The 25283-nt window shown below is 40.1% G+C and overlaps 4 protein-coding genes across 7 annotated transcripts in view; 1 reads left to right on the forward strand and 3 right to left on the reverse strand.

Moving 5' to 3' along the window:
- Window positions 1-356: 356 nt before the first annotated feature.
- On the reverse strand, window positions 357-12211 carry rnf144b (ring finger protein 144B). The gene is made up of 8 exons (XM_072394886.1): window positions 11957-12211; window positions 9209-9480; window positions 8120-8224; window positions 7278-7338; window positions 4983-5196; window positions 3836-3965; window positions 3652-3741; window positions 357-1398 (listed from the first exon to the last, which is right to left on the reverse strand). Exons 2-8 carry the CDS (start codon window positions 9383-9385, stop codon window positions 1225-1227), a joined length of 951 nt encoding a protein of 316 aa, XP_072250987.1. The 5' UTR covers window positions 9386-9480; window positions 11957-12211; the 3' UTR covers window positions 357-1224.
- A 2408-nt stretch (window positions 12212-14619) lies between these two features.
- LOC140316859 (uncharacterized) lies at window positions 14620-17273 on the forward strand. The gene is made up of 6 exons (XM_072394888.1): window positions 14620-14932; window positions 15301-15430; window positions 15554-15592; window positions 15859-16002; window positions 16103-16342; window positions 16377-17273. Exons 1-5 carry the CDS (start codon window positions 14849-14851, stop codon window positions 16291-16293), a joined length of 588 nt encoding a protein of 195 aa, XP_072250989.1. The 5' UTR covers window positions 14620-14848; the 3' UTR covers window positions 16294-16342; window positions 16377-17273.
- A 6-nt stretch (window positions 17274-17279) lies between these two features.
- On the reverse strand, window positions 17280-21895 carry LOC140316858 (dynein regulatory complex protein 9-like). The gene is made up of 10 exons (XM_072394887.1): window positions 21811-21895; window positions 20756-20885; window positions 20576-20610; window positions 19735-19857; window positions 19543-19627; window positions 19301-19435; window positions 19143-19217; window positions 17834-17965; window positions 17674-17763; window positions 17280-17573 (listed from the first exon to the last, which is right to left on the reverse strand). Coding segments are annotated over exons 1-10 (915 nt in total). The 5' UTR covers window positions 21813-21895; the 3' UTR covers window positions 17280-17465.
- A 2131-nt stretch (window positions 21896-24026) lies between these two features.
- Window positions 24027-25283, reverse strand: part of spire1b (spire-type actin nucleation factor 1b) — a 40461-nt gene continuing 39204 nt past the window's right edge. For all 4 annotated transcript variants that reach the window (XM_072394892.1, XM_072394890.1, XM_072394891.1 and 1 more), the window contains one exon: window positions 24027-25283. This exon is cut by the window's right edge and continues 1060 nt beyond it. The gene's annotated coding sequence lies outside the window, so the exon portion shown is untranslated.

Below are 25283 nucleotides of genomic sequence, written 5' to 3' on the forward strand. Positions count from 1 at the left end.
CTAGCATTGGACAAGAGACGGGTTGCCAGTCCATCACAGGGACACACAGAGACAAATGAGAGTAGTCTTGTGTTATTGAGTGAAATATAGGCCAGTGTTTCACAATATGACACACAGAAATTCTGTTCACTGACCTCTTCCATTTTACCGATGTGTATTTCTTTTGAATGCCTTGCTCGTTTGCTTTCTGCAGCTTCCTAATGTAATACACCAGAAATTCCATTCTTATGTATTCATCAGTACGATGTGAGCATACTGATGTGTGAAACACAATAATATCTTCTCTCATGACTGCTTCGCAAAAAAGGAAAGATGTGAAATGACTCCTGTCACTGAAACCACAGCATCATCTCATGCATGTTCAACATATTATGTTTATTCTCATTTACAATGGCGCCTTTAGAAAATATCTGATGCAGAAACATCAACAGAAAAGTAGAAATGATACCACACACACACACATAATCCATAAATACATATTAACACACTTTAGAAAAGCACACATTATCCTTTAGAGCCTTTGGTCTGGGACATATGCCGGTTGGAAACAACAAACACTTGCAGAAGAAGAGTTCTCTGTGCATCATAGAAGCCCTATAATGTTTCATATCAATACAGATAATAAAGTGCACACATGATGCTGTTTGCTTCCTCCCATTAATAACATTTTGCATCGTTTAGGATTTTCCAGCCCTGTGTGATCCTGATAGTTGTCCATTTTCATAATGCATTTTTTTTCATAAGATAAAGATAGAATGGAAGGCAAAAGAAACCGAACCAAGTACCTGGCACATTAGAGCGAGGCACTTGAGCACCTAACGTCTCTGGTTTGGCATCATGAAATTTGGCACATGAGGGTGGCGTTGCACTTTGAACTGGATGCGTGTGCATGTGGGGGTGTGTTAGGGAGTAAGTGTCCTGTCCAGGAAACCTCACAGACAAGGCTTTCTAGTTACAGCCTGTTATGCTGAGATGTACATTCGCTCTCCACATATTTACACTTCCACCAAATCAGGTACATTTTTAACTCGACTGTGATTTCTGAACACGTCTCTCACTGAGGTTCAGTGATGAAAGTCTGCACTTGGTAATCCAGGTGGCTTCCAGTCTGTTAAGAGATGAAAAATACTCCACTGTTTCACAAGTTTTTCAACAATTGCACTTTTCTTGGCTTCCGTGAGGGCACTTGAGCAATCCTGGACAGGCAGATTGGAGAGGGAGCTGTTATGATGTGGAGGGATCTGGCTGGCTGTGCTCCCTCATCTTCTTCTTCTTCTTCTTCTTCTTTTTCCTGCTGCAGGGCTTGCACATGCAGCACAGGATGCAGGGAGAGGCCAGCAGAAGGAGTGGAGATGTCACCAACACAATGATGCTCACCCCCACCAAGATACCCACCACCTGTCAAAACACAGCAACACATTTAAAAACACACTAATCAATATTATAATGTTAAGCTATTAAATAAAATAGATTTGTGTCATGTCTGTGTTTTGTCGATCTTTTGTACTAAATAAAAAAAGATGAATGAACACCCTCTATGTGTGGTGATCCCATAATCTTTGCAAAGGATTGTATATTAGTATGTCCAACAGTGATGCTGTAGTATGTGACACAGTGTGCTTACACTTGTTTCCTGCTTCACTAATAAAAACTCTGCATGCAAAAGTCAAGGTGAAGTACAGTGGCTATTTTGTTTCTGTGTGTATTTCTGCTTCACTATGCAAATGAAAGGCGGTTGTCTTTAAAAGTGTGCCATGGGCTCAGCTTCTAACATACTGGTTGATCATTAGAATGTGGAGATATTTTTTTTTTACAAAATCGTATCAAAAACCAGAAGCAGCATAAACAGTAGCTACTACCAGTCACGCAGCGATCATACAAATGGCTTGTGTGTTGAACAGCCTGCGATAGCTTGTGCTCTCCCAGTTAGTAATTCACCTTTATGGAGTCAGAACAAAAAGTGACGCATCATCGCTGACTGCTTTTAGGCCACTGTTTGGACTATAAATTAAGCTAGCCGCTGACGCTGTTATCCATCCCCTCTACTGGTCTCTGTCACTACCTTGTGAAGGACTCACTGTGAATAATGGCCCTCCTCATATGGATAATGAAGCGGTAAGGTGTAAAGGAATGTCAAACGTGACAAACAAAACTAAATATACATATGGGAAAAAAAGGGGGTTTAAAAGCAGAGAAGAAACTAAATACATGCAAAAATGCAATGTACAATTTGATTAAAGAACACGTAAAATAATATTGAAATACATAAACAGATGGGGGGGTGCAAAAAAATATGATGGAGAAATTAAAACTGGCGTAAAAGAATAAGCATATAAAGACATATTAAATGAAAAATAAAATAAAGATAATTACTGCTTAATCTAGTCATTTTAATCCAGCAGCACTGCTTGGCATTTTAAATTAATTTAAAATGTACCTAGTTGTTTAAACATTTTTATATTAATTTTTTAAGTATAGTAGCTTCAGTCTTCCTTTAAAGGTCAATGAAGCCCAGTGTGGAAATATGTGGCCACACCTTAACCTGGTAAAGCAGGTTTTGGATGAACAGTACCTAAGAAGAAGCTTTGTTACTCAGTCAGCGGTTGGCTAAATTAAAACTTGTTTGGTTCATGGTGCGCTGCCAGAGCAGCATTTAATTGCGGTCGTTGAGGAAGTGAGTTGATGACCTATAACAGATGGGTGTCATATTGTCATAGTCACATGTCCACTTCACTTCGGTGTGTAGATCAAGGCACAGAAAAGTCACGTATAAGGTGTTGAATTTAAAAACATACAATGTTCAATACTCTCTGACTGGATCGTGCTGTGCCGACACAACATGTACTGGCACAACAAAATTCCCTGGCGGCAGCAAAGAATGTTACTGTAGCTAAAGGAATTTAGGGCAAACTTCTGCTGACCTTCAAAGACCGGTTAATCAAGAGTGTAACCAAGTCCATCATGAGTTGTTTTGCAGTGAACAACTGTGCTGTTGTACTTCTACTCTCCGACACTGAGCAATGTACACAGGCCAAGGCACAGCCTGGAGCTTCACAGCAAATTTGGAACTAATCATGTGATAACAAGGCATTAAGGCGGGGAAAAGCAAAAACAAAGTAGGTTTGGTAGCCGACTGTAATCGTCTTGTTGAATGGCTGACGTTGCTACATGGCAGGAATTTAGGATTAGTGCTGAGATTAGCTCAGTTTAAAGTCTGATAAAGGATTTCTTGGGCACAGTGGTGGAAAACAAAACGACCCAAACGGCACGTCAGCACAGACTTTACAGGCCTTTAACTGTACATTTAGTGAAAAATGCAGCAGCTGATAAGTGGAAGGAAACTAAATGTCTCTCGTGCTCTTCTGGCAATGAATGCGAGTGCAGTTGCACACTTTGTCATTTCTAAATAAAGAGAAATGCGTCATGGAAATTTTACTTGTTCGGCTTGGATTTATTTGTTTAGTGTTTCACTCTCACAGAAGGTTTAAGTCTCACGAAGATTAAGTCTGCAAACTTTTAACAGCTGATCTGGGTGATATGTTAGCAGAGTAAGGCTTTAAAATGGAGCCCATGCGTGCAAAAAAAACCTGTCCCACAGATGTTTGACAGCTAATCCCTTCAGACAATGACAACCTGCCCACAATGCCTCACCTGCGTTCTGTTCCACATAACTGAGGCCCTCGAGTGTCCCAGCTTGTTTCTGCATGGTCCCTTATCATAATGTCTCAGGAAGATGTCTCCCTGCATTTAAACAACCACATGTTAGTTGCTTATTTCTTAGCTTTTCAACAACCATGTTTCACATTTGTAGTATTGTTGGCAGGAGGAGACTCACGTCCAGATTCTGCAGACAGTACCAGCAGAAAGTGTGTTTGCAGCTCTTACACAGCATCTGTGCACAGCCCTGGTTCCTCTCAATGTAGATGCCACACATAGGACACTGCTTGATGGACATGTCAGTGTCACTGTTGGAGAAGGAAAAAGAAACACCGGGAATGTCGTTAATGGGAGCATGTTAGGAGCATGAGGCCATAAGTGCCCCAGGAGCCTAAAGACAATGTGGGAAATCTTAATTTAGCAGCATGTGAAGGGTCAGGAATCGCTTTGAAATGGGTTAATCATTTTGAGAAGCATGGGTATGAGAGAGGGACTCTCCAAGTACATTGCAAGGCCATATCTACAATCATGGCTGAGAGGAGGTCACATTTTCTACACTCTCCCTTATCTTGCTTGAAATAATTAGTTACCTGAGCAATGAGATAAAGGCAGGCCATAAAACCAAAACAATGAGATGAAAAATGCTCCCAAACTACATCCTGATGACAGAAAGACAGCATATGGGCTAAACCATACAGTATTAGGAGCCGAAATGATTTCTCCTCCATTCTGAACAGCACGCCGCAGAGGCCACTGCAGCGTTTGGACTTTTGCTGTACTAACTTGCTCAGCTCCCACCCGGCCTCCTCCCGTTGGCACAGAGACAATGGAATTCCAATATAACTCAGTGGCTCCCGGATGACATCAGTCAATCTGGCAGAGCCACAGCTTAAAACAGCGCAGTTATATAGCTGTACCAAAGGGACTAAACTGAGGCCTCTGCTGAGAAATACGAAGCCACTAATCCTAAAATAATGTTATCATTCAGCACAGAGCCACTTTTGAGGGGTGAGGTGCAACAAATCAAATTTAAAGTGCTGCCCTAATAGCACTTATGCATTTCTATATGAAATAGAAGCAGTTCAATAATAAAATGTTCCACATAAAACAGAACGAAACATTACAAGTGATGCATCTCTGCTTTCATTATTCAAATGCTTTGGAAACGTGATCCTTGGATTCCTGATTCCCTTCCAAGTTTGTTCACAGCAGTGACACGTGCCTCTCTAGGCCCTTGAGTAGGTCTGCTTTTAGCACAGTGCCGTTTTCAAAGCGCAGCCCTGTGGCTGTAGGCAGTGGGCAACAGACCAAACCGACCGACTGACCTGCTTTCATGGGAGGGTGAGGGCGATATCATGGGCTGGTGCTCTGGGCAGGTGTGGCCGTCCTGCCAGGGGCCCCTGCAGCTGGAGCAGAAGACAGCGTGGCAGGTCGGGCAGGGCACAGCAGCCGGTCGGCCCTCAGTGCTCGGCTGCATGCTGCAAACCGCCTGACAGTCGAGCACCGGGCACCAGGCTTTACTCGGGTCAAGTTTCACTTCTGTGGATGCATAAAGAGAGGAGTGATTTAGAAAAAAGGATAGAGCCGTACACATATCCCAATATCACAACATATTCAAAAAGATCAACCGAAAATAAGTCAACATAAAAGGCAAATCATCTTGTTTCAGTCATCTTCAAGCTGAAATCTTTAAAAATATGAAGCAAAGCAGACTTTAAATCCAGAGTCATGAGCTTCCAAGGTCAAATGAGTGTACTGATATAGTATCTTATAGGGCTCTAAATTTTGATGTGTGTAAAAGAAAAAATAACTGTTTTTAGGCAGAGAGTCACACTTCTGTAAGATACAATAATAATAATAATAATAATAATATTATTACTACATAATGATAACGTCACAAACTAGTAGAATAGAAAACATCGTATTCATCTGACAGGGTTTGCAAATCTTATGGTTTTTAAGTCCTGGTTACAGCATCAGAAAGTTTAGATTTCAGATTTTTCTTATACACATATATATATTATGTCTATCTTAACGTTCACACAATTTAAAGTGATAACAGAAAAAAAACTTGTAACTAATGTTGTTCCAATCAAATAACAACATTCCAATCAACAATTTCCAATTTGTTGCAAATTATAATCTGAGCCTCTCAAAACTGATCTGCTGTTTAGCTGATAAATCCATCCATCAATTGTTTGCTACTTATCCACTCGCTTAACAGTGAAGGACACAGTGAAGGACACCGTGAGGCAGGACTGATAGATCTGGATATACCTCTGCTGACAGTAACTTTACAGGCACAGTCAGATAGACAGACAACCTACAGGGACTTTTGAGAATGAACTGGGTGAAAGTGGAATCTGGAGCATTTGTTTGTGTATGTATTGAAGCATAAATGTACTTGTATAACAATAACTTATATAAAAATAAATTGTATCTATAGATCCTAGAACACTGCAGCTCTGCACACGCTTGCAGATGAACAGGAGATGTGAATGCAACATAAAATATAAACTAATGCTTATTTACAAAGTTATAAACAAAATGACATCACATATATCAAGAAAGGGAATGAACTTTGAAACTAAAATATACACTTAAACTATTACAGAACTATCATTTTTAACTGAATAGAGTTTTATATCTTGCCTGGCATTACCTGTCTTGCATTGATTGGGGGGGGGGGTGTCCTTTCTCCTGAACAACATGTCGACCACACTGACAAACCGTTCCAACGAAGTGCCGCAAACAAAACCTCTACGTGTACGCCTACATGCTCAAACCAACTACTCAAACACTCTTGGCAATGTTGATCGTATGAAGCACACCTGACTCAGACTGAAAAATCATAAACCGTAACTCAAGAGTGTGGCAAAAAAAAACAAAAAAAAACACATTTTTCTTATTTTCAACTAATTATGTTTGAAGACAACTACATTTAGAGGACAGCAAAAAAACAAGATCTAAAATGTTTACATAGAAATCAAATCCCACGTAACACAACCAAAACAAAACCCACATGCTGACTCAGACTCTTGACTAGCCCTACTTTCATTATGAATCACACCGAAAGGTAAACAGCATTTCAAAAGAGCCTGTACTTTCAACTCTTTTTTTTATGATATAATAATATCAAGATTTATGGCTCAAGTGAACAATAACTGGCTACAATAAGTGTTTTGTTACCATGCAGTTGGAACATATCAATATAACTAGAAGGCAAACTACCCTCAGTTTGCAATTTAGAAATGTCAACAGAAAACTATTGCATCAGACGTCCAGTGCTGTGTGCCACACAATTTCCACTGAGAAGTTAAATTACTTCTAGTTTACCAGCACAGTGACACACATGCCTTCAAGTGTTATTATCATTATGTTCTGATGGTAATAATTGCAATACAGCAACAGAATGGAATAAAAAAAAGAACTAAAATAGAACCGAATAATCTATTCTATGCCTCAGGGATCACAGTGGCCAGAGCAGAAAGGGAAAAAGGGCAGCAGGCTCCACAATATCCCTGACACGTGAGGGTAAACATTTGGTGGCTTGTTTGTGTAACCTGAAATAGGTCAGCGCTTGTCATCAGCCATCAGGACAGGAATGCAACAAAACCTACCTCTCTCAAACTTCAGACGCTGATACAGCTCAGCCTGACCTGTTGCAGCCAAACCGGCAATCTGTAATCACAGAGCACAGGGATTGGCCCCGGTCACACACACACACACACACACACACGCGCCTGTGATGACGTTTATATATCTGCTGTTTAAAAAAAATAAAAAAGTTGGATGTTCAAATTCATGAAACATGATTTTATTTTATTTTTTAAAACACAGCAGCCTTTAAAGCCACCGCAAAAAAATGTAAACTCGTACATATGAGGTTGTGTAGTGCTGGTGTTGAGAGACTGACAATGGGAAAACCTGGGTTACCAAAAAAAAAAACTTTAAATGTGTTTTCTATTCATTTTGATCTTTTAGAGTTAAAAGACGCGTGATATACGTTTTTGTTTACTAAGCATCTGCTTCATTTCACTTCTGGATAATCAAATCATTTCAAATTAAGAACAAAGCACAAAGAGGTTTATACAGACTGCAGGTTCACTTTCATGCTTTCATCTTACGGCACTTATCACCCCGTTTCTATTTTCCACTACAGAGCAACAGGAATTTTCTCGGGCATGTCCGTAAAGCTTGTTGAGCAGAAGTTACACAACCCTGAATCTAAAGACAAAAAACAAAAGGTAGAAAATCCCAACTTCTTGTTTCTTGAGAAGAGTGCTTGCAGCGCTTGCGTGGAGACAAACTGCTGGAGCCAACAAAATAAAAATTTTTAGGAATGTTCCACAACCTAAAAAAAACCCTGCACTTCAACAGTCCTTTTCTTTGTTTTGGGTTTTTTTTTAGTGACCCATATATAAGTGACCAATACATATCATTGCTTTTCAACACGGCATACCTCAGAATCTGTTAGCACTCCACTCTTTTGGCAAGTCATATCTGGGCAGGTGATGGGTGCCCCGCCACCCTCCATTATGGCAAGCTTAACATACTGCTGCAAACACTAGAGAGAGAAGAACAACATGGCAGAATTAGACGTGATATTTCGTGAAGCAGCGAGACCACAATGTGTCACAAATGTCATTCCATTGCCAATCTCAATTTGTCTTTACCATCCAAGCTGTGTGAAAGGGAATAAACAACTAATCAAAAGATGACAGGTATGGAATTCAAAGAAAGTAAGGAAATGAGCTGTTGTGAAAGTCAACATATGACTGAGATTGCCCCTCTTTCACAACAATCTACTAAAGTAGGAGGAACTGTGTCATCGTGGCACAAAGGCAAACAGCTTTGAGGAACAGAAAAAAGTCTTTTGAGTGTCACTTTTCTGTGGAAGAAGAAATCAATCATGGACAGAGATTAACACCTGGCTGCTGCTGCTATGTGGAATTCACTCCATTTTATATGCAGGCAAGCAGGCATTGGATGAGAACCTTTAAACTCCTGTTACAAACAATACAGCTCTGTATTGTAAAGATAACATCACTGTTCTCATAAGAGGGCTGAAACTCAAACACAGGACAAGGCTGGGAGTGGTTGAAAAAAATAAAAATAAAAAGCTGGGATAAATCGTAAAAAAAAAAAAATTCCAAGGGTAATCTGACAAGACTGAACACGAGAGCTGCCAGTCTGATGTTGAAACCAGTTCATTTCACTAAAATGGAAATATTCTAAATTTGCCTGGGAAATTATCTATTTTAAGGTCTTAAAGCAGAAAGCATTAACGCAATAAAAAGGATGATCTTGTTCCAAATAAACGTTGGCCAATTTCCTAAATTACTCAGATGTCAAAAAGTCTGCTGTTGGAACCCTCTTGTGAAATCCTAACCGCCCACAGAGAGTGAAAAAGCATGATCAGTGCAAGTCTTTATATAGGCTTTATACACCTTATTCTGTTTAAGTGGCACACATCCACAGATCTGATTCCCATACAAATACCTGACCAGGAGTATCATCTAATGAAGTGCTGAACGTCGTTTCTACGTACCGCTGTGCAGTACATGCACTTGCAGCCCTGCAGTTCTTTGGAAGCTGCCATTGGCTGCTGGCTGAGGCACAGCCTGCAGAAGACCTCAGACCCATGATGGAGGTCGGCACCAGCCCGAGGCGTCACAGGAGCCGAATCCCGGACTTCCAGGCTAAGGGTTGGACTCCTGCTGGTCATGATGGAATGAGGCAGGCAGGAAGGGAAGGATGGAGGAATCGGGCTGCTTCTAAAACTTCTGCTAGCGATGCAGATGATCTACAGCCTCCATGTTCCTAAAAGCAGAAATGAGATTTCTTTGTTTACACAAAGTTTGCGCAACACTTTTTTTCCCTTCTCCTTGAGACAACACTGCAGGCTGTTTCTGGGAACTGTCACTCCCTCTGATGACTGCTTTACCAACTCTGATGATTTCACCTCTCCCTGCATAATAATCCTTTGTCGTCTTTCTATATAGGTAATAGGTATATATATAATATTTAAGGCCAGAGTCTGTGTTTTCTGAGCTTAAAGTTACTGAGAAGCTCTGCATTCATTCCGTCAGCAAGAACGGTTTTTGATTGCCACAGCATTGTTGTAAAAGTGGTGAAAACAAAAAGGGGAGCAGAAAAAAAAAGAAAAAGAGAACAGAACAGAGCACAAGAGGAATCACATGAGGAGAAATATAGAAAAGAAGCTCAACCAAAAGGAAATTAATAACTTTAAAAACGTATCAACCAAACTGCACTGTTTAAATATCTTAATATCATTTTGTATTATGAAGTACATCATAAGCAGATGGGAAAATATTAAGCTTTAAAACTTTAAAAAGTGCTGGGCACATGATCACTTTTGTCCAGAAAAGAAGGATAGAATTTGTGTAACCAAGAGAGAAGATATGATATAAATGTCTTATTGATTGATTTTGTTCTGTATAATGCCACAAAGTTCTTGGTAGCACAAATCAGAGAACAGAGAAGAGGGATATTTCAGGCTGGACCAGAGTGCAGGACTGACTAACTGGCAAATAGACATTAGATTGGTATATTTGTTTGGTTAGCAGCCATCATTAACCGGATGAACATTCTGGGACAACTGGACGCAGGTAGATGGTTGATAAGAATCCATCCGGTGTTACACGAAACCAAAGCCGTAAAACCTCCCAAAATTGTCCCAAAAAAGCATAAGAATTAATGTTGTGATCTGGGATTTGCATTTAATCTTGAGAATGACGATGTTTAGCCGCAGAACTGGGTCGCATGGGAAACGGTGGCTTTGAAAACACACCCTGCAGCTTGAGTGGCTGCTGAAATCACACATTATCCCACACACAATGTTCTGAGTTGGCAGGAAACTTTGAAGCAGTTCAATCAATACAGCCGTCGCCACCCCCAGTGTCCTAAATTTTTTTCAGAAGGCTCTTTTATTATGTGCCATCGATCAGCAGGGGGTTTACATGCAGAACAGTGGAGCAACGAATGCTGCCATTTCTGCACAGTCATAGTCGATCGTCACACACCAGCTTCAGACAGGCGAGCTGATCCGCCCGCAGTCATCATCCCACAACTCTGTCAGCTTGTCCTGTCCTGCCCGAGAATATCACCAACCCTGTGGTCTCCCATGGGAAAATAAATAACCGCCTTCCTGTCAGCCACCTTGCCTCAGAGGCAACTCTTAATATGATCTTTAATGACATGGTGAAGATTTCGTCCCAGAGCTCCAAAAGTTCAGCTTGAAATGAGCAGGGCAATCATGCAACAACAGATCAGAGCTCCACTGATGAGACAGATATAAGGCAGTAGTGCAGAGTGCACCAGTAATTCATAGCTATCTGGTTCAAATGCAACAAAGTAATCAGATTTGAGTCTGAACAAATGAGTTTGAGGGTGAGAGCACATTTTCAAAAGCATTTCTTCTCCGAGTACCTGCATATGAGACCACATTTAAATCCCCATTCTAAAGCATCCCTGTCAGTACAGGCCTTCCAAAATCTGAATGCCCGCCTGCACAAAGCGCACATTCAGACGGGAGCTTCCACTCCAGTTCGTTGATCTAAACGCCCCAGTAAGCAAACATTTTTTTTTTCCGTTGGTGTTAAATGGTGATTAGCTGTCCTCGTGGATCAAGGTCTAGAGGGCATTGCGGATTTGGAGGAAGGGTCGGGATCAAAGCATCAGTGTCGACCGGTGAGGCAGCGACGGAAAACCAGATCTGCCTGGTGAAAAGCTGCTGCTGCTTTTACACAGACGGCCACTGTGCTGTGGAAGGAGGCAGCTGGGAGTGTGTGGCTGGGGAAAGTGTGAAGCAGAATTCAAACGGCATCATTTGTACAGCTGCATGCACTCCACATCTGTGGGACTCGAAGGATTTCTGGCCCAATAACTTGTGTGCTTTTTGGGAGAGAGCCTAAAACATGAGCACAGAATGATGAAACACGCCATTTTATGGAAAAGGAGTGGGAACAGATAGGCATAGATGTGTTCCACAATTAGTGTGCCTCATACTCAATTTCATTGTTGACCTGAAGGTTTATGACCAACAGTTTTCGATAAATGTGTACATTTCCACCAATAACATACGTGTAAGTTGTTTACTGTTTGACAGTAGTGTCTCCAGCCACACCACACATGAAACATGACACATCTCCCCTCTCAAGGTTGCACTTTCGCATAGGTCAAAATCGACAATCTGACGCCTTCACCTCATCACACATGTTTGACAAAACACATCTTTGATGATGATGTGACGAGGACAGAGAGGTAGGAGACCTACCTTGCGTGTGGACCGCTGGGTGTTGGAGCAGCCTGAGTCCAGATCCGCAGCCGCAATGCTCTTCCTGTGACTCGGACACATGTGTTGATAGAGTCTGTCTCTGTATTAACCTGCTACCGGTGCTAAATGTCACTGCAGCCGCCCCGACGGCGCACTTCCCCCATGTCCACTATGTTAAAGAAAAACAAAAAAGAAACATGCCAAACGCTGCTGTCAGGCCTCTTTCCGTGTTTCTGCTGCGTGTGTATGTGTGAGGAAGAGCTCAGCTTCAGTGTTTTGTCCCCATCCAGGAAGCTATGCTGGTCTCAGCTCTTGACTGCTCCTGCTGGTTGTTTGGCAAAATTCGTGCTGCTTTCAGGTACAGTCTGGAGAATTCCGTCTCCCCATTAAGATGGGCGTAAGCGGGAGGTGTGAACGACTTTTGCGTTGGCTCCCCCAACGTTCAGCCGTTCTATAATTGCTTACTTAGTATAATTTTTGGCTACATGATTCTGAATTAGTTTGCACTGATTAGCTGATACTGCTGTTGTGAGAGGCTAGTACGGTCTGAATATATTCAGACCATCTCTGTGTGTCAGCTTTTCCTAAATTCAAAGTTATTGATGTGAAGTGAAATTGTGAAGGAATTTTTTTATGTGCAAAAGGAAATAGCTCAAGCCTAAGCAGGACACCTGTGCTCTCCAATCCTTCAGACTTCACAGTTGACCCTTGAACCCTTGTCAATGTGGGATACCTTTGTCAACCTTTGTCAAGCACAACAACACAGGGTTACCCTCACAAATGTCACTTAAAGCCTTATATTATCTTTGACCAGAGGCAGTATCAACTTATTTTCACTCTGAGGTGTCTGGGATGGACCATCACAGTGGAAACGTGTGTTATGGTCCGAAGAATCCATATTCCAGATAATTTCTTGAAAGAAATTGATGCACAGAAGCAAAGACAAAAAGGACCATCCACTCAGCAAGCAGTCCTAGAGCCAGACTCTCATAAGGTGTAGGGTTACATCAGAGCGCCTGGCAAAGGTCATTCACACATGGCTTGATAAGGGACATCCTCAGAAAAGAACATTTGGAGAATTTTGAAACAAAATGTGCAAAACATTGCATACTTCAATGTGTGTTCTTCACAAAGAACATGGGACAAAAAAATCTATTTTTAAATTCTATTTAAATATAGAAAGAAGGAGTGACAACATTACAAATAAGGAAAAACTGTCCCAACAAAAGAAATGTTCACATCATGACTGATCTCGATATCTTGTTTTGTTAATTTTGTTTAAATATAATTCTTTAAAAGATAATCAAGAAAAACTTGTTTGGTTAATTAACTGGGAGAGCATCTGTGATTGAACCCTGAATTAAATCATAAATGTGCAATTCTCTGGAGTTATTACATGACTTACATTTCTTCTAATAGGGGGTAAAACCCCCTCTTCTTTGTTTCAGCAAATAACTGCTCAAAGAAAGCAGAAAAAATACATCAGGCCAATCTGTGTTTTATATCCAGCTTAAATCAGTTGCACTTTTGTTAGAATGACATCGCTTGCTGGAATGGAACTCCTGATGAAAACGAAAGGCTTATTTAGATAATCTTATTGTTTTCCCTCCTTGCTTATTTTTTATCATCCTGTATTTATCATAGATTCAAAAGCGGGGCTGACGTTATGTTAGTTAAACTGTCAAAGTAGTTCAACTATCTCTTACACTGGCCTCAGCTGTTAAATGCTGCTCCACTAATATCTGTGAATAACTAGGGTCAACTACTTTCACCTGGAATGGTTTTGATTATTTTAATGCTTGTGTGTTTTTCAGTTGTTCTTATTCCCTTAATCATGTGCGTCTATGTGGTTCCTCAATGTCGGTTCCCTTTTTAGTTTCGCTTTCATTTAGGATACGTTGAAAGAGAAGTGTTTTCATAAGACGTCACACTGAAGAATAACTCAGCAAAGATTCACTTCTCCTATTGAAAATGTTTTACCCTTACAGATCACCATGCACACATCAGCTTTGTTCATGTGTGAATAATCCTGCTGGCTAATGGATTTGTGCATGCATTTGATTGCAGATATCTAATCTGTAAAACATTTCATGAGTAGTTTTACATGTGCATATGTAGTTATATATGGTGGCCTCCAATCATACATTGAACACACAGAAATAAAATGATAATATGATGATCTCACTCCACAGACTGTGTACCTTATGCCTGGTGCACACATATTTGATAAATGATAAGGTAGACTGAAAGGGAGCAGGCACGGGACTGGGACTTGTTGGTATTGATAAGTAGCTCTGTTGTTTTGTCGATATCAGAACGTTTGTTCTAAAGCCAGGAGGTGATGGTGAGGCTGAAGAAGTTGTAGGAGGATTTGTCTCCTATTGTTGTGGCAGCAGAGTGGCTTAAAATAAAGTAATATCCTAAAAATAATAATGTAGTTGGATATACAGGGTTCCCTAGGGAAGTTGTTGCTACTTGCACCATTTATTTCGCACTTCTATTTTAACCTGATTAACAAACTTCAGTAGATGAGCTGTATTTGATGTGAAGGCTATATCTGTTAAGACATACAAACAACAGAAAACGGGGCTTATGCCAAAAAGTTAAGACAACTATCAGTCTCACAAAAATAAATGACTTCATATTCAGTCTGCCTCCTGCCATGAGGTTACATAGAAAACTGATAATTGCGGCATTATTTAGCGTTCATATATTGGCCACAAACTGTGATATAGTGAATGTCACGAGACTTATAAAACTCACAATCACAGGAGGTAAACGGTAAGCGAACGTAACTTGAAGTGCGCATGCGCTGGGATTTTCTCTGAAATTTTCTCCCTATCTGACAGTGACAGCGAACTTCAGAAGCATAGTATCACAACCACTCGAGTAATGAATAACTCCGGCCATCTGACACTGAATTCGTCCAGTAACGACAATTCGACAAAGAAGAAAGAACAATCGCCCATCACTCAGGTAAGTAAATTTCCCACCACGGCTCGTGCACCTGCGGTTATAACTGTGCCCTACTTCTCTTTAACATGTGAATATATTATATGTTTATTACAGAGCATGTACTTATTTCCCGAGGTTATTTTTCCACGGGTTTAAAATAAATGGCAAAATGACAGTTAGTTTATGTAAAAATACTTTAAAATACCGTTTTTCCGTTGTTTCCGTCTGATGTTTTCTAATGAAATGGGGGGGACTTGCCATTTGTCGGTAGGTGCAATGCTGGGCATCACGTGGGCGAACCACCAGGGCTGTGTTTGTAGAAAGAAAAACAAAATCCTCTCAAGCCAACCAGTTCCGGCTCTTTTAACCATGATGCAATCATTCTTCAGGTGGTGACTTTTAAAACCTCCAGCATGCAGAGAATCATCCATGTGATGCAGGCAGTGGCTCAGAAGAGCTACACAAGAGCCTGTCAGCTCTTTTGCCTCCCTGTAGACTCCCAGACCACATGGTGTTCAGGTAGGATCCCCCTTAATAATGTTAGTTTTAAGCCACTTGCGGCCACTTGCTTATTGCCTTGGCAGCTTTGATGGCAAAAGGCCATTTTGCAATAAACCGAATTCCTTTTCACTGCCTTTACAGCTCCACCTTTTCAGTCCAAGGAGGAGAAACATACACCAGGTATGTGTCTGTTTTGAATTTGATTATGTATCTATTTTAGTATAAATAGTTTTGGATTCATTTTCTCTTCATCCTTAGCCCAAACTATGTTTTTTGTCACATATTTTGCTTGCCCAAAGGAGCCTCTCTGCTATGGCCTTCCAAATTGTGTGCAATAAGCTAAACAAGCCCCTTCTGTATATTCAGGAACTTGAGCGATCTTTGACTGTGATAGCATTTCTGCTATGTTGCCACTCTGGGACAACAACTTCCTTTCTCACAAACAGATACACTCAAGAATGCACCGTCGACCATTTTGATTGTCAACATAAGCAACTCCACCCTAATCAACTGCGTCATCGGGGATTCCAACCCATCTGCGGTGACTGAACGTCAGCTCCTGCTGCAGGAATTTGAGCCCCAAAAACAGGGTGGGTAACCGTTTAAAACTTAACTTTTTACAGAATTTCCACTTTTCTCAACGTATCCCAGCGCCTCTCCCTTGGCTCACAAGTCATGTTTGTGCATTAGGCACAGCTCAGATGAGGTGCAGCTGCAGCCACGGACAGCACGAGACCGCGCCTCCCTCACCTGCTTCTCCCAGCTGTCCCCCTCCATCAGGGGAGCAACCGAACATCTGCATCCACAGCTCGAGCCTCAACTACGTTATCATCGGAGACAACAACAATATGCGTGCAGAGCAGAGCCAGACATTCGACTGAAACACAATTGTGACACACTTGTTTTTGGCGGGATTCAAGCTTAGACTCAGTTTCAGTAACACACTGTCTTCTGTCTCCTCTAGATGTTTATAAGTATTATTTTAAGGCTAAAGTTAAGTTTGTTTTTAATCTTTTTATCGCCAATTGACATTTAGGATTGACTGATCTATAAACGTCACAGAGCAGTAAAACATTACATAACATATCACGATTATGTGGTAGATCTTCGGTTTAATGACATGAAAGACTAAAAACAAGCCAATAAAATCATGAAGCTGGACAAACAGAAAAGCAGCAAGTAAATCAAGCGCTGCTGATTCATTTTATGTGGAATTTATCTCCACATAGTGCCTCCTATTTCAAGGTCCTGACTGATGTCACTGTTCCTCTGATCTCATTACGTGACTTGAAACCGGTCCTAGAGTTGTAACCATCCTTCCCGTGTTGTAAAAAGTTCCAGCTTGCACAAACAAACGTCAGATCCCCAAAAACATTTATCCTAAAATAAATGTCCAGAGTCAAAGGGCTTCCTGTTTAGCAATGCTGGGTGTTCTGCTTCTCTGTCAGACGTGATGGCTTACATTCGGGGGAACAGCTGGAAATTTTGCCGGGCAGAGTTGGTAGTGAGTCATCTCTCTTTGCTGGATAAAGGGAAGATCTCATCAGCTCACTGTATATTGTGTGATTGAAATCAATACATGTAATGATAAAGGCTAGTGATGCAGTGTATGGCCTATGGTCATTAAGAGTAGAATACTTAGTATTCTTAAGTAGTTTTTTATTTTTATTTATTCCTTTTTACTTTTTCTTACTGCATTTTGATATCCTGTTTCTGTTTTTGGTATTGTTTTATACTTTGTGTGCAGGAAATGTTGTACATTAAGTAAATGTGCCATTAAGCTACTATTTCTATCCTGCCGGATATACATATATGTATGTATGTATATATATATATATATATATATGCGTGTGTGTGTGTGAGAGAGAATATGTGCATCCTATCCGTAGTTAGTTTTCTGAAATATTACATGTGATCAGAGGAATATTTGTTTTTGGTGCATGTTTAAAATGACAGAAAAACTGTATGCTTCTAAACTTTTAATAAACAAGAGTCGAGACTCTGACTTTGTCGTTAATTGTGTTGCATCGTGTCATGTTAATGAGCAGAAAAGTCATTTCTTCTTTCCTTTCTTCTTTTTCTTGCCTTTCTTGTCCTCCTCCACTTTTTTATAAGGACCAAGGCCTCTGCGAACCATGCAGCCCCTCCACCAGGCCTGCAGCTGCACAGACCCGGTCAGGGTCAGAAATGGGCATTAGTGTACACAGAGAGACAGATAAAATGTACTAAGGCTGGTCCCAGCTTGGACTGGATGTCGTTACCTTGGTAGCAACTCTGGCCTCTTCCTGCCGTTGGCGCAGTACCTCCTGCTCCTCCTTGTCCTCTATCACCACCTGCTCCATCTCCCTGTACTGAAATCAGCAAAGAATCAACATTCTGCTGTGCAGCAACGGCAGCTGTTGAGCCCTGAGAGCCCCTCACCTTCCTCCTCATCTCCATCAGCCTGTCTAAGTTCACCGTTCTTTTACGGCAAACGCTGTTGAGCTGATCCTCCTTCTTCTGCAGCATCTGCTTTGTGCTCTGCTGCCATTGATGTAGAACCTGCTGCAGCTCCTGAACAGCAAAAATACAAAATTGGCTGCACGAAAAATATGAATAATTTAGAAATTAGCAGGAACAGTTTTACAGTCGATATTTTACAGTCGATAAATGCGATTTCTTAAAACACCATGTTCATTCTCCTCAGTTGCACTAAATCCAGGTCAGTGCATGTTTTATCATTCACATAAATCTGCGCTATCCTTTGATGCAAATACATGTCATACTGTTATAGCTTTTGCCTCTGTAATAATAACAACTGTATAACCTATGTGCAATGTGAGCTGAATAAGTACGGTAACAGTTATTGCTGGGGCACATAGACTCATGTAACAGGTCTTATACACCGACTTCCTTTTGTTATGTTGGATGTTCATAAATTCATACACAACTGCCATGAAACATTCAGACATAGTCACATTATTATCCATATAGGAGGTACACTTTTGAACACGAAAGCTATTTTAGGCAAAGTTGAACAGAAACAGGAATTGATAACATGATGCCCAGTAATGACTAATGCGTTACTGCTAACATATCTGCTAGTGCTACTGCTACATGCCAACATGTCAAATCACTGAGAGGAGAACTGGAGAAATGAAAAAAAAGAAAGTTACATATTTTTAAATATACTGAATGTTAGAGAAAGTTTCAACTACATAATTCTCTTATTAACCAACTAATAACAGTTTCTGAGGCTCTTGAATTGTCTGTCCTTTCTCAAGGTTCAAACAACTCATCTCTAGTTATCTAAATAGAAGGAGTTTGTTTTTCTCCATAAGGATGATCCTGTCATGGCTTTCGATGACTTAGATCTAACATCATATTTCCTAATTTAATCTGTGAATATGCATATTAGTCCCGTCTCTGTCGCCACTGCTTCCCCAGCTGCTCATCCTCTATTCTGGTCAGCTTGCAAATTTTATCTGGAACTTGTTCCCAATTGTCAGTTCTAAATTGACACGATTTTAATTAAACTGCGTGTGAATTGCATGTTCACTGTAATCCACAAAACAGTTAACTAATCTTTTATCTAATCTTTTTTGATGAATGATTGAAAAAAATGACACTAATAAAATTGAGAACATATTCTTAATTTATTTTCAATTTCATTTTACTTTGTAATTACAACATCTACAAGAAGGAATTGCGTAACAGTACATAATGTCCGTGATAATGTTGCCGTACCAACCTTGTGCTGATTTAGCAGGAATCGTTCAGACACCTCATGAACTGTCTTCTCCTCTTTCAGCTCTTTCTGCAGCAACTGAGAAAGAAGACGACAGAAAACATTTACCTGCAGAGAACCTGGCATGCTTTGCTAGGAGTAGAACACGTGGACAGACGGACCTTCAGCTGGTCTTCCAGCAGTTTCTCAGCCTTGCAGGTCTCTTTCTGCACTGGCTTCGGGACAGTGTTTGGCTTCACAGTCGTCTTCCTGAGGGCGGTCACTTCCTTCAGCTGAGCCCAAAGTGTGCACATGTTCTGAGGGGGTGAGCATTGGTAGAGTTGAGGCCCCATAATGAACATGTTGGACTTTGCTCTCCCCAACAGCAATTCTTAGAGACACATAAAAACTCTTAATTTCTCACATTCAGCTTCTCTTTTTTTTCTTGGATCTCTTGTTGCTGTTTCTGCAGAGTCTTTCTTCTTTGTTCAAGCTCGATATTTGCCTTTCTGGATGGATAAAAAAAAATAAAAACACCACACAATGTACAATTACACTGTCCTTTTTGCGATTAATGTCGCGATTATTATCATTTGCAAAAAATGCAAGGACAAACATTCTGTTCTCTTCATCTTTGCTTTTCTGTTCCTCTCTCTCCACAACCTGCAGCAGAGAGCTGAAACTCTGCCTCTCCTCCAGCTGAAAATGCAGCTGGGCCATCAGCTGCGAGATAAATTGACTGCAGAGACAGAAAAATGTCATTTTAAAAGGTGACGCCTGAACAGCTCTCTGGAAGATTTACCCATACCCAGATTTACTCAATTTTTAGATACTTAAAATCTGACATTGTCTTTAAACTCAATTCCTAAATGTTCCAGAGGCTCGTGCTGCCGCCTGAGTTGATGATTCTTTTTTAGATGACACCCATCTGATCTGACAAAGATTTGATCTCCTCAGTTTACAACAAACTGAGCAGCACCAAACCAACTCTCTCTGAGACCTCAATCTCTCTACATTGAAATAAATACATGATTAAATTCTCGATCTGGTCACTGTGCACTCATCACTCCTTGCTGCAACTTAAGGTCATTCACAGAGTTCACGTGTCTCACAAGCTGGACTAGCTCATATATAATCAGATTTTAGTTCCTGCTGTGATAGTTGTGGCAGTTCTGAGGCCTCCTTAATTCATATGTTTTGGACCGTTCTGGCGAGAGGTCTTCCAAACCTTGTCTGTACCTGTGGGTATGGACCTGATACCAAACCCTCTGCTCGCTCTCTTTGACACTATTGAGGAGGTTAATGAACGCCTTACCTTAGCTAAGCGGCGTATCGTTTCCTTCAATTCTCTCCTGGCCAGGCGTGCAATATCACTTGCTTTTCATTTCATTTAATTTATTTACTCGCTTACTTGTTTGTTTATTTATTTATTCATTTGTTGTTCTGGAGCTACTCACCAGTCTCTTGTCAGCTTGATCAGCCTGGCTTTCTCCTACACACAACAGTCAATGTAAATCAGAGCATTTCCATGTTCAGGAAGAGTAAACAATCACGGTGAAGGAAAAAGTTAGTGAGGGTCAGATCAAAGCAACAATCAGCTTTTTCAGGGAAGTTCAGATGATGACGCGGTGAGTCACCTGTTCAGGTGCTGTGCCCTGTTCCTTGTTGATCTGTGCTGTCAGGGTGTGTCCCAGTATGTCCAACTGATGCACACAGTCCTCTATTACAGCTGCTACTCTGAAGGTCTGAATCTGGGATAAAGACATCCTGGGGACGACAACACACAGCTATATTTAGATTACCCTGGTGAAAACTAAAGGTGTTAAGTATTTTCAGTTTGAGCATACTTGAGTTTATTTATGTATTGATTTTATTATGTAAAGCACTTTGCATTGCTTAACAAGTGCTATATAAATAAAGTTTGATTTGATTTGATTCATACTTAGTACCCTTTCATACATGGTTGTGTATTAACATACTTGACTGATACAATAAAGTTTACCTACTTTTTATGTAACTATACCAAAAAATTGCAAAACTGCCACCATTATAAAGGCAATATGCCAATAATATGTTCTTATTCCATTAATAACATCCTCAATCCTACTTTTCGAACATTTCTAATAATAACTAGCACTTAATAATAATCTTCCAATATACTTTGTTCTTACTTTATGGGAAATAAAAGTGCTCTTAAAGTTACAGTCAATATATAATTCAACATATATCACAACATAAAGATATTATTTCATTGCGCTGGTACAATAACAATAATTCACAGAATTCAATCTTAAAACACACAAAAATATATTTAACTAAAAAAATTAAATGAACACTTTGGTGACAGTAAATAACTTATACTTACACTATACTTTTGTTTAATGTATTAAAATAAAATGAACTAGACAGTAGCACATTTTCATTAGTACAATTGGCAATATCCTATTGAAAATGTGAATGTATTTCAAATACGATGAAGAAAATATTTTTCTCCAGGGTACACCCCAACATTCTAAACCCTGCGTGATGACTGACATCACTCAGGCGGTCGTTAATGAGCCAACTCGAGGTGTTTAACAAAGACTGGTACACCCCCCACTCCCCGCCCTGCGTGCTACGAGCTAACTGTCCATGTAATATTACGGGGGAAACAATGGCTTTTAGTTCTAAGAGAATAACGACAGTCACTCACATCAGTCCTCTTCGAAACAGTTGGTCCCGGCCGGAATAAAAAAACGATTATCCTTCGAAAGGAACAATACCGGAAGTGATACTCTATATCTCTCCATGGTAACGGAGCTCTGGGTTTTTTTTCTCCCTTTTTTCCCCCATTTTGTCTAAACTTTATTGTAATTTTTACATAAAAAGGGAAATACTGAAGATACTGAAGTAAAAAGGCTACGAGTACTTTGTAGTATATCAAAGCATTTCATGGTCTGACGTTGAGGTAAATTTAGTGGAACGTCTGCGTGTAGTCCAGTTTGGTCTCCCACGGAAAATGTGCATGATGACAAGGACAACCAGGAGACAACAACCACAGATTGTTGAGAAGCTGAAACCTTTTATCTGGCAAAGGTTCCTCATTCAAAACTCCAGCAATTTGTATTTTCAGTTCCAAAATCATTAAAAGGTGTAATTAAAAGAAAAGTCTATAGTTGCCATCAATTGAAAAAAGAAATAAAAAAGTTATAACATTATTACCGAAATGCAACAAAGTTATTTAGTGAAAATATTAAAAATGCTTTGGACTTGAGGTTAAAACAAATTCACTTAGAAAAAAAAATCAGTTTCTTTTGCTTTAAAAAAAAATTGCTTTTTACTTGGACTACCTACTTAAATTGGTGAGCAATACTGAGGTGGCACCACCGGTGTTGGAGGGGCTACATATCAGATCAGAGAATCCCATTTATGTTTGGTGAATTGAACAGCCACATGATAATCTGACTGTATGTGCATGTACTTAATATGGAAACACACAAAGTGTTTGAGGAACCAACACTGCACCACAGAGATTAGAGGGCTAAGCACCTATTCCTGAGAACTGAACTCAGAGGAGTAACTATGGACAGTAAACTGATTTTGTGTGAAGCCACATTGAGAAAAGCTAAGTATCATCATCAACACTTGCCGGATTTTTCAGCTACTAGTTTTACAAATAATAACTAGAGACAACAAGAATTAATGGATGCATCTTTGCCACAGTTTATTGTAGCCCGATTGTCTACCAACATGCATGGTGGGAGCACGACCAAGCATGTAAATGTAAAATTCACGATTGATTGATGTTGAAAAGATGTTGAAAAAATGTTGTAAAATATTGTCATTTTTTTCATTATCTGTGTTGGTCTGTGTGGTTGATAACACATTTCCCTGACAAACTATGAATCCATATTTATTTATACTTTAGTTGGTCAGTTGATCAGATTTATAGATGTAGATAAAATATTGCTGACTGCTAAATCATTTTGATATGGTGCTGCTTCAATGGCATCTTTTCCCCATTTGATATGCTAAATAGTTTACCCTGTTATGGATTTGAACTTTAACTAAAGATCAACCCTTTCCACAAGAACTGTGTCAGATGAAAGCTCACGTGATTCTCAGTTGAGGTAATATTTTATAGCTTGTGTGCAACAAATGACATGCAAAATTCTGTTGTTGGTGAATGCAAACAGAGCCTGGAGAGGAGAGGAGAGGATGAATCAACAAAGAAAGATCATAACCTCTGTCTTATATATGTCTTATAGTTGTTTTCTCTGACTTGAGCCTTGCAGCAAGATTGTTCATTTCAAATCTCAGCTGAGGCCTTTCTGTGCCTTTCTGTGTGGAGTTTGTAAGATCAGATTTATTTGTCATGTACAGGAAATCCGCTTTTAACCCATCCAGGTTGGCACCTGTTGACCACACACATGTGAAAAACTGGTCATAGAGACAGATGCCATACACTGTAGCAGTGAACAGCCGATCCCAGCACCAAGCATGGCATGGGGGTACAGCATGGGCCTTGCTCAAGACTGTGGCAAGGAGGTGGACTGACATCCCTCTGTCAGTTTCACCAATCTTTTTTGAGGGGTGAGAGTAGAATCAAACTACCAACCTTCTGGTTATTGGACAACCCACTCTAACCACTGAGCCACGGCCGCCCGTCTCCTTCTGATCTGACCATTTGAGCCTCTATAGTTGTTTGTTTCTTTTGTCTGTTTTTATCTATGTGGAAAAACTGGTAACCTGTCCCCAGTGTACTCTGCCTCTCACCGAATGGCAGCTGGAATAAGCTCTAAGTACATACTAAGTCTGGATGTTCCGGGTTTTTTTAGCTCCCCATAATACTGTCGGCAGCCTCAGAGTGATTTTCTTTTCCATAATTTGTCCTTTAACTCACACGTAACTCAAGAGATGGGACAATAGTCAGGTATTGCATTTAACTTTATTGTTGTATTCATCATTTGTTGCTCTCTTTGCAGGGAGTTACAGATTAAAGGTAACATAGACTGAGGGTACAAGCTACACTGTTATACATGCACGATGCTGTCTGTCACACTGCAAGGTTTCCCCTGCAGACGTCCAGCTCATCCCCTCTACTTCTGACCTGAACACACCGTTACTGGGAGTTTCTCTCTGAGAAATGCAGAATTATAGTGGTGTCACTGTTAGTGCTGTCCTCCTCAAGACAACACACATCTGATCTATAAACAAACTAATAGAAACAAAGTATGTACAGTTAACAGTGGATGGCTGAATATATGAGTGATCATAAAAGGCAACTTTTAAGGCAGAAATATGTCCAAAGGATGATGAGACATGTGATAAAGAATAAAAAATAATACTACAGACATCCAGGCCTGACGTCAGACCTTATTTCCTGCCAGTGAGGCTCTGGATTATGCACAGAAGGCATTTTGATGAGATTTACTGGGTGTATGGAGCAGCAGGACAGTGAGTTGTTACTTTTTGCTGCCTATACATTGAACTGGGTTTCGTAATCTGTGTATGAGGCATGTTATTATGACTAATCTTTACAGGATGCAAACATTCAAACACAAATCAAGAAGTTAATGTCAAGAAAAATAAAGGAGTTAGCTTTAACTATATATCTATCAATGTCAACGTACATTTAAAAAATGCAAAAATATGCATATATTTCATGTTAATCATTGAGAGGCAGATCTGAATCACCCAACAAATCTTTTGCACCACTACAGCACTGACTATGCACTCAGGAGCATCTCACAGCCTCAGAAAACGAATACGTTTGAGATTCTACTGATTTTCTAACAGAGAACCTGTGGTATAAAACAGTTGTGTGGCATTTAGAAGAAATGAACAATTACCAGTCAGGAATGGTCAAATTATAGATAAAAGAAAATCTCAATAGCTCAGCCCATCCTGGATCTGTTTTCACCAATTTAATATAACCGCTCTGATCTGATATCTTTTATAAGTGCAACACTAAATCACTGGATCACCAGAGCGCTGTAAATCAAACCTGATCAAAGCCCACCCACACAGATCTGTTCCAGCAAGTCACATACTGCTGTGACTGTTTGATTCCTGATCCAAGCATGTTATCTTTATATTTTCAACTTTGAGTCTTTTTTATCCATGTTTCATTGTAAATGTGGGCTTTAATAAGTGCAGGTTGGGCACCTTAGCAGCATTATCATT

Source organism: Leuresthes tenuis, unplaced genomic scaffold (assembly GCF_036924035.1).
Source record: "Leuresthes tenuis unplaced genomic scaffold, fLeuTen1.0.hap1 SCAF_10, whole genome shotgun sequence".
In the NCBI taxonomy this organism is placed as follows: domain Eukaryota; kingdom Metazoa; phylum Chordata; class Actinopteri; order Atheriniformes; family Atherinopsidae; genus Leuresthes; species Leuresthes tenuis.

Bases quoted from the DNA above. Each gene is read 5' to 3' on its own strand.
- rnf144b (XM_072394886.1), bottom strand. From the start codon at position 9,385: ATGACCAGCAGGAGTCCAACCCTTAGCCTGGAAGTCCGGGATTCGGCT. The intron at 7,339-8,119 runs GTATGCCGTGTT...CTGTGATTACAG, and splicing joins GAGTGCTAACAGATTCTGAG to ATTGCCGGTTTGGCTGCAAC. The intron at 1,399-3,651 runs GTGAGGCATTGT...GTGTTTTGACAG, and splicing joins TTATGTGGAACAGAACGCAG to GTGGTGGGTATCTTGGTGGG.
- LOC140316859 (XM_072394888.1), top strand. From the start codon at position 14,849: ATGAATAACTCCGGCCATCTGACACTGAATTCGTCCAGTAACGACAAT. The intron at 15,593-15,858 runs GTATGTGTCTGT...TCTCACAAACAG, and splicing joins GGAGGAGAAACATACACCAG to ATACACTCAAGAATGCACCG. The intron at 16,003-16,102 runs GTGGGTAACCGT...TTTGTGCATTAG, and splicing joins ATTTGAGCCCCAAAAACAGG to GCACAGCTCAGATGAGGTGC.
- LOC140316858 (XM_072394887.1), bottom strand. The intron at 19,436-19,542 runs GTGAGAAATTAA...TCACCCCCTCAG, and splicing joins AAAAAAAAGAGAAGCTGAAT to AACATGTGCACACTTTGGGC. The intron at 17,764-17,833 runs GTGAGGGGCTCT...TGCTGATTTCAG, and splicing joins TGATGGAGATGAGGAGGAAG to TACAGGGAGATGGAGCAGGT.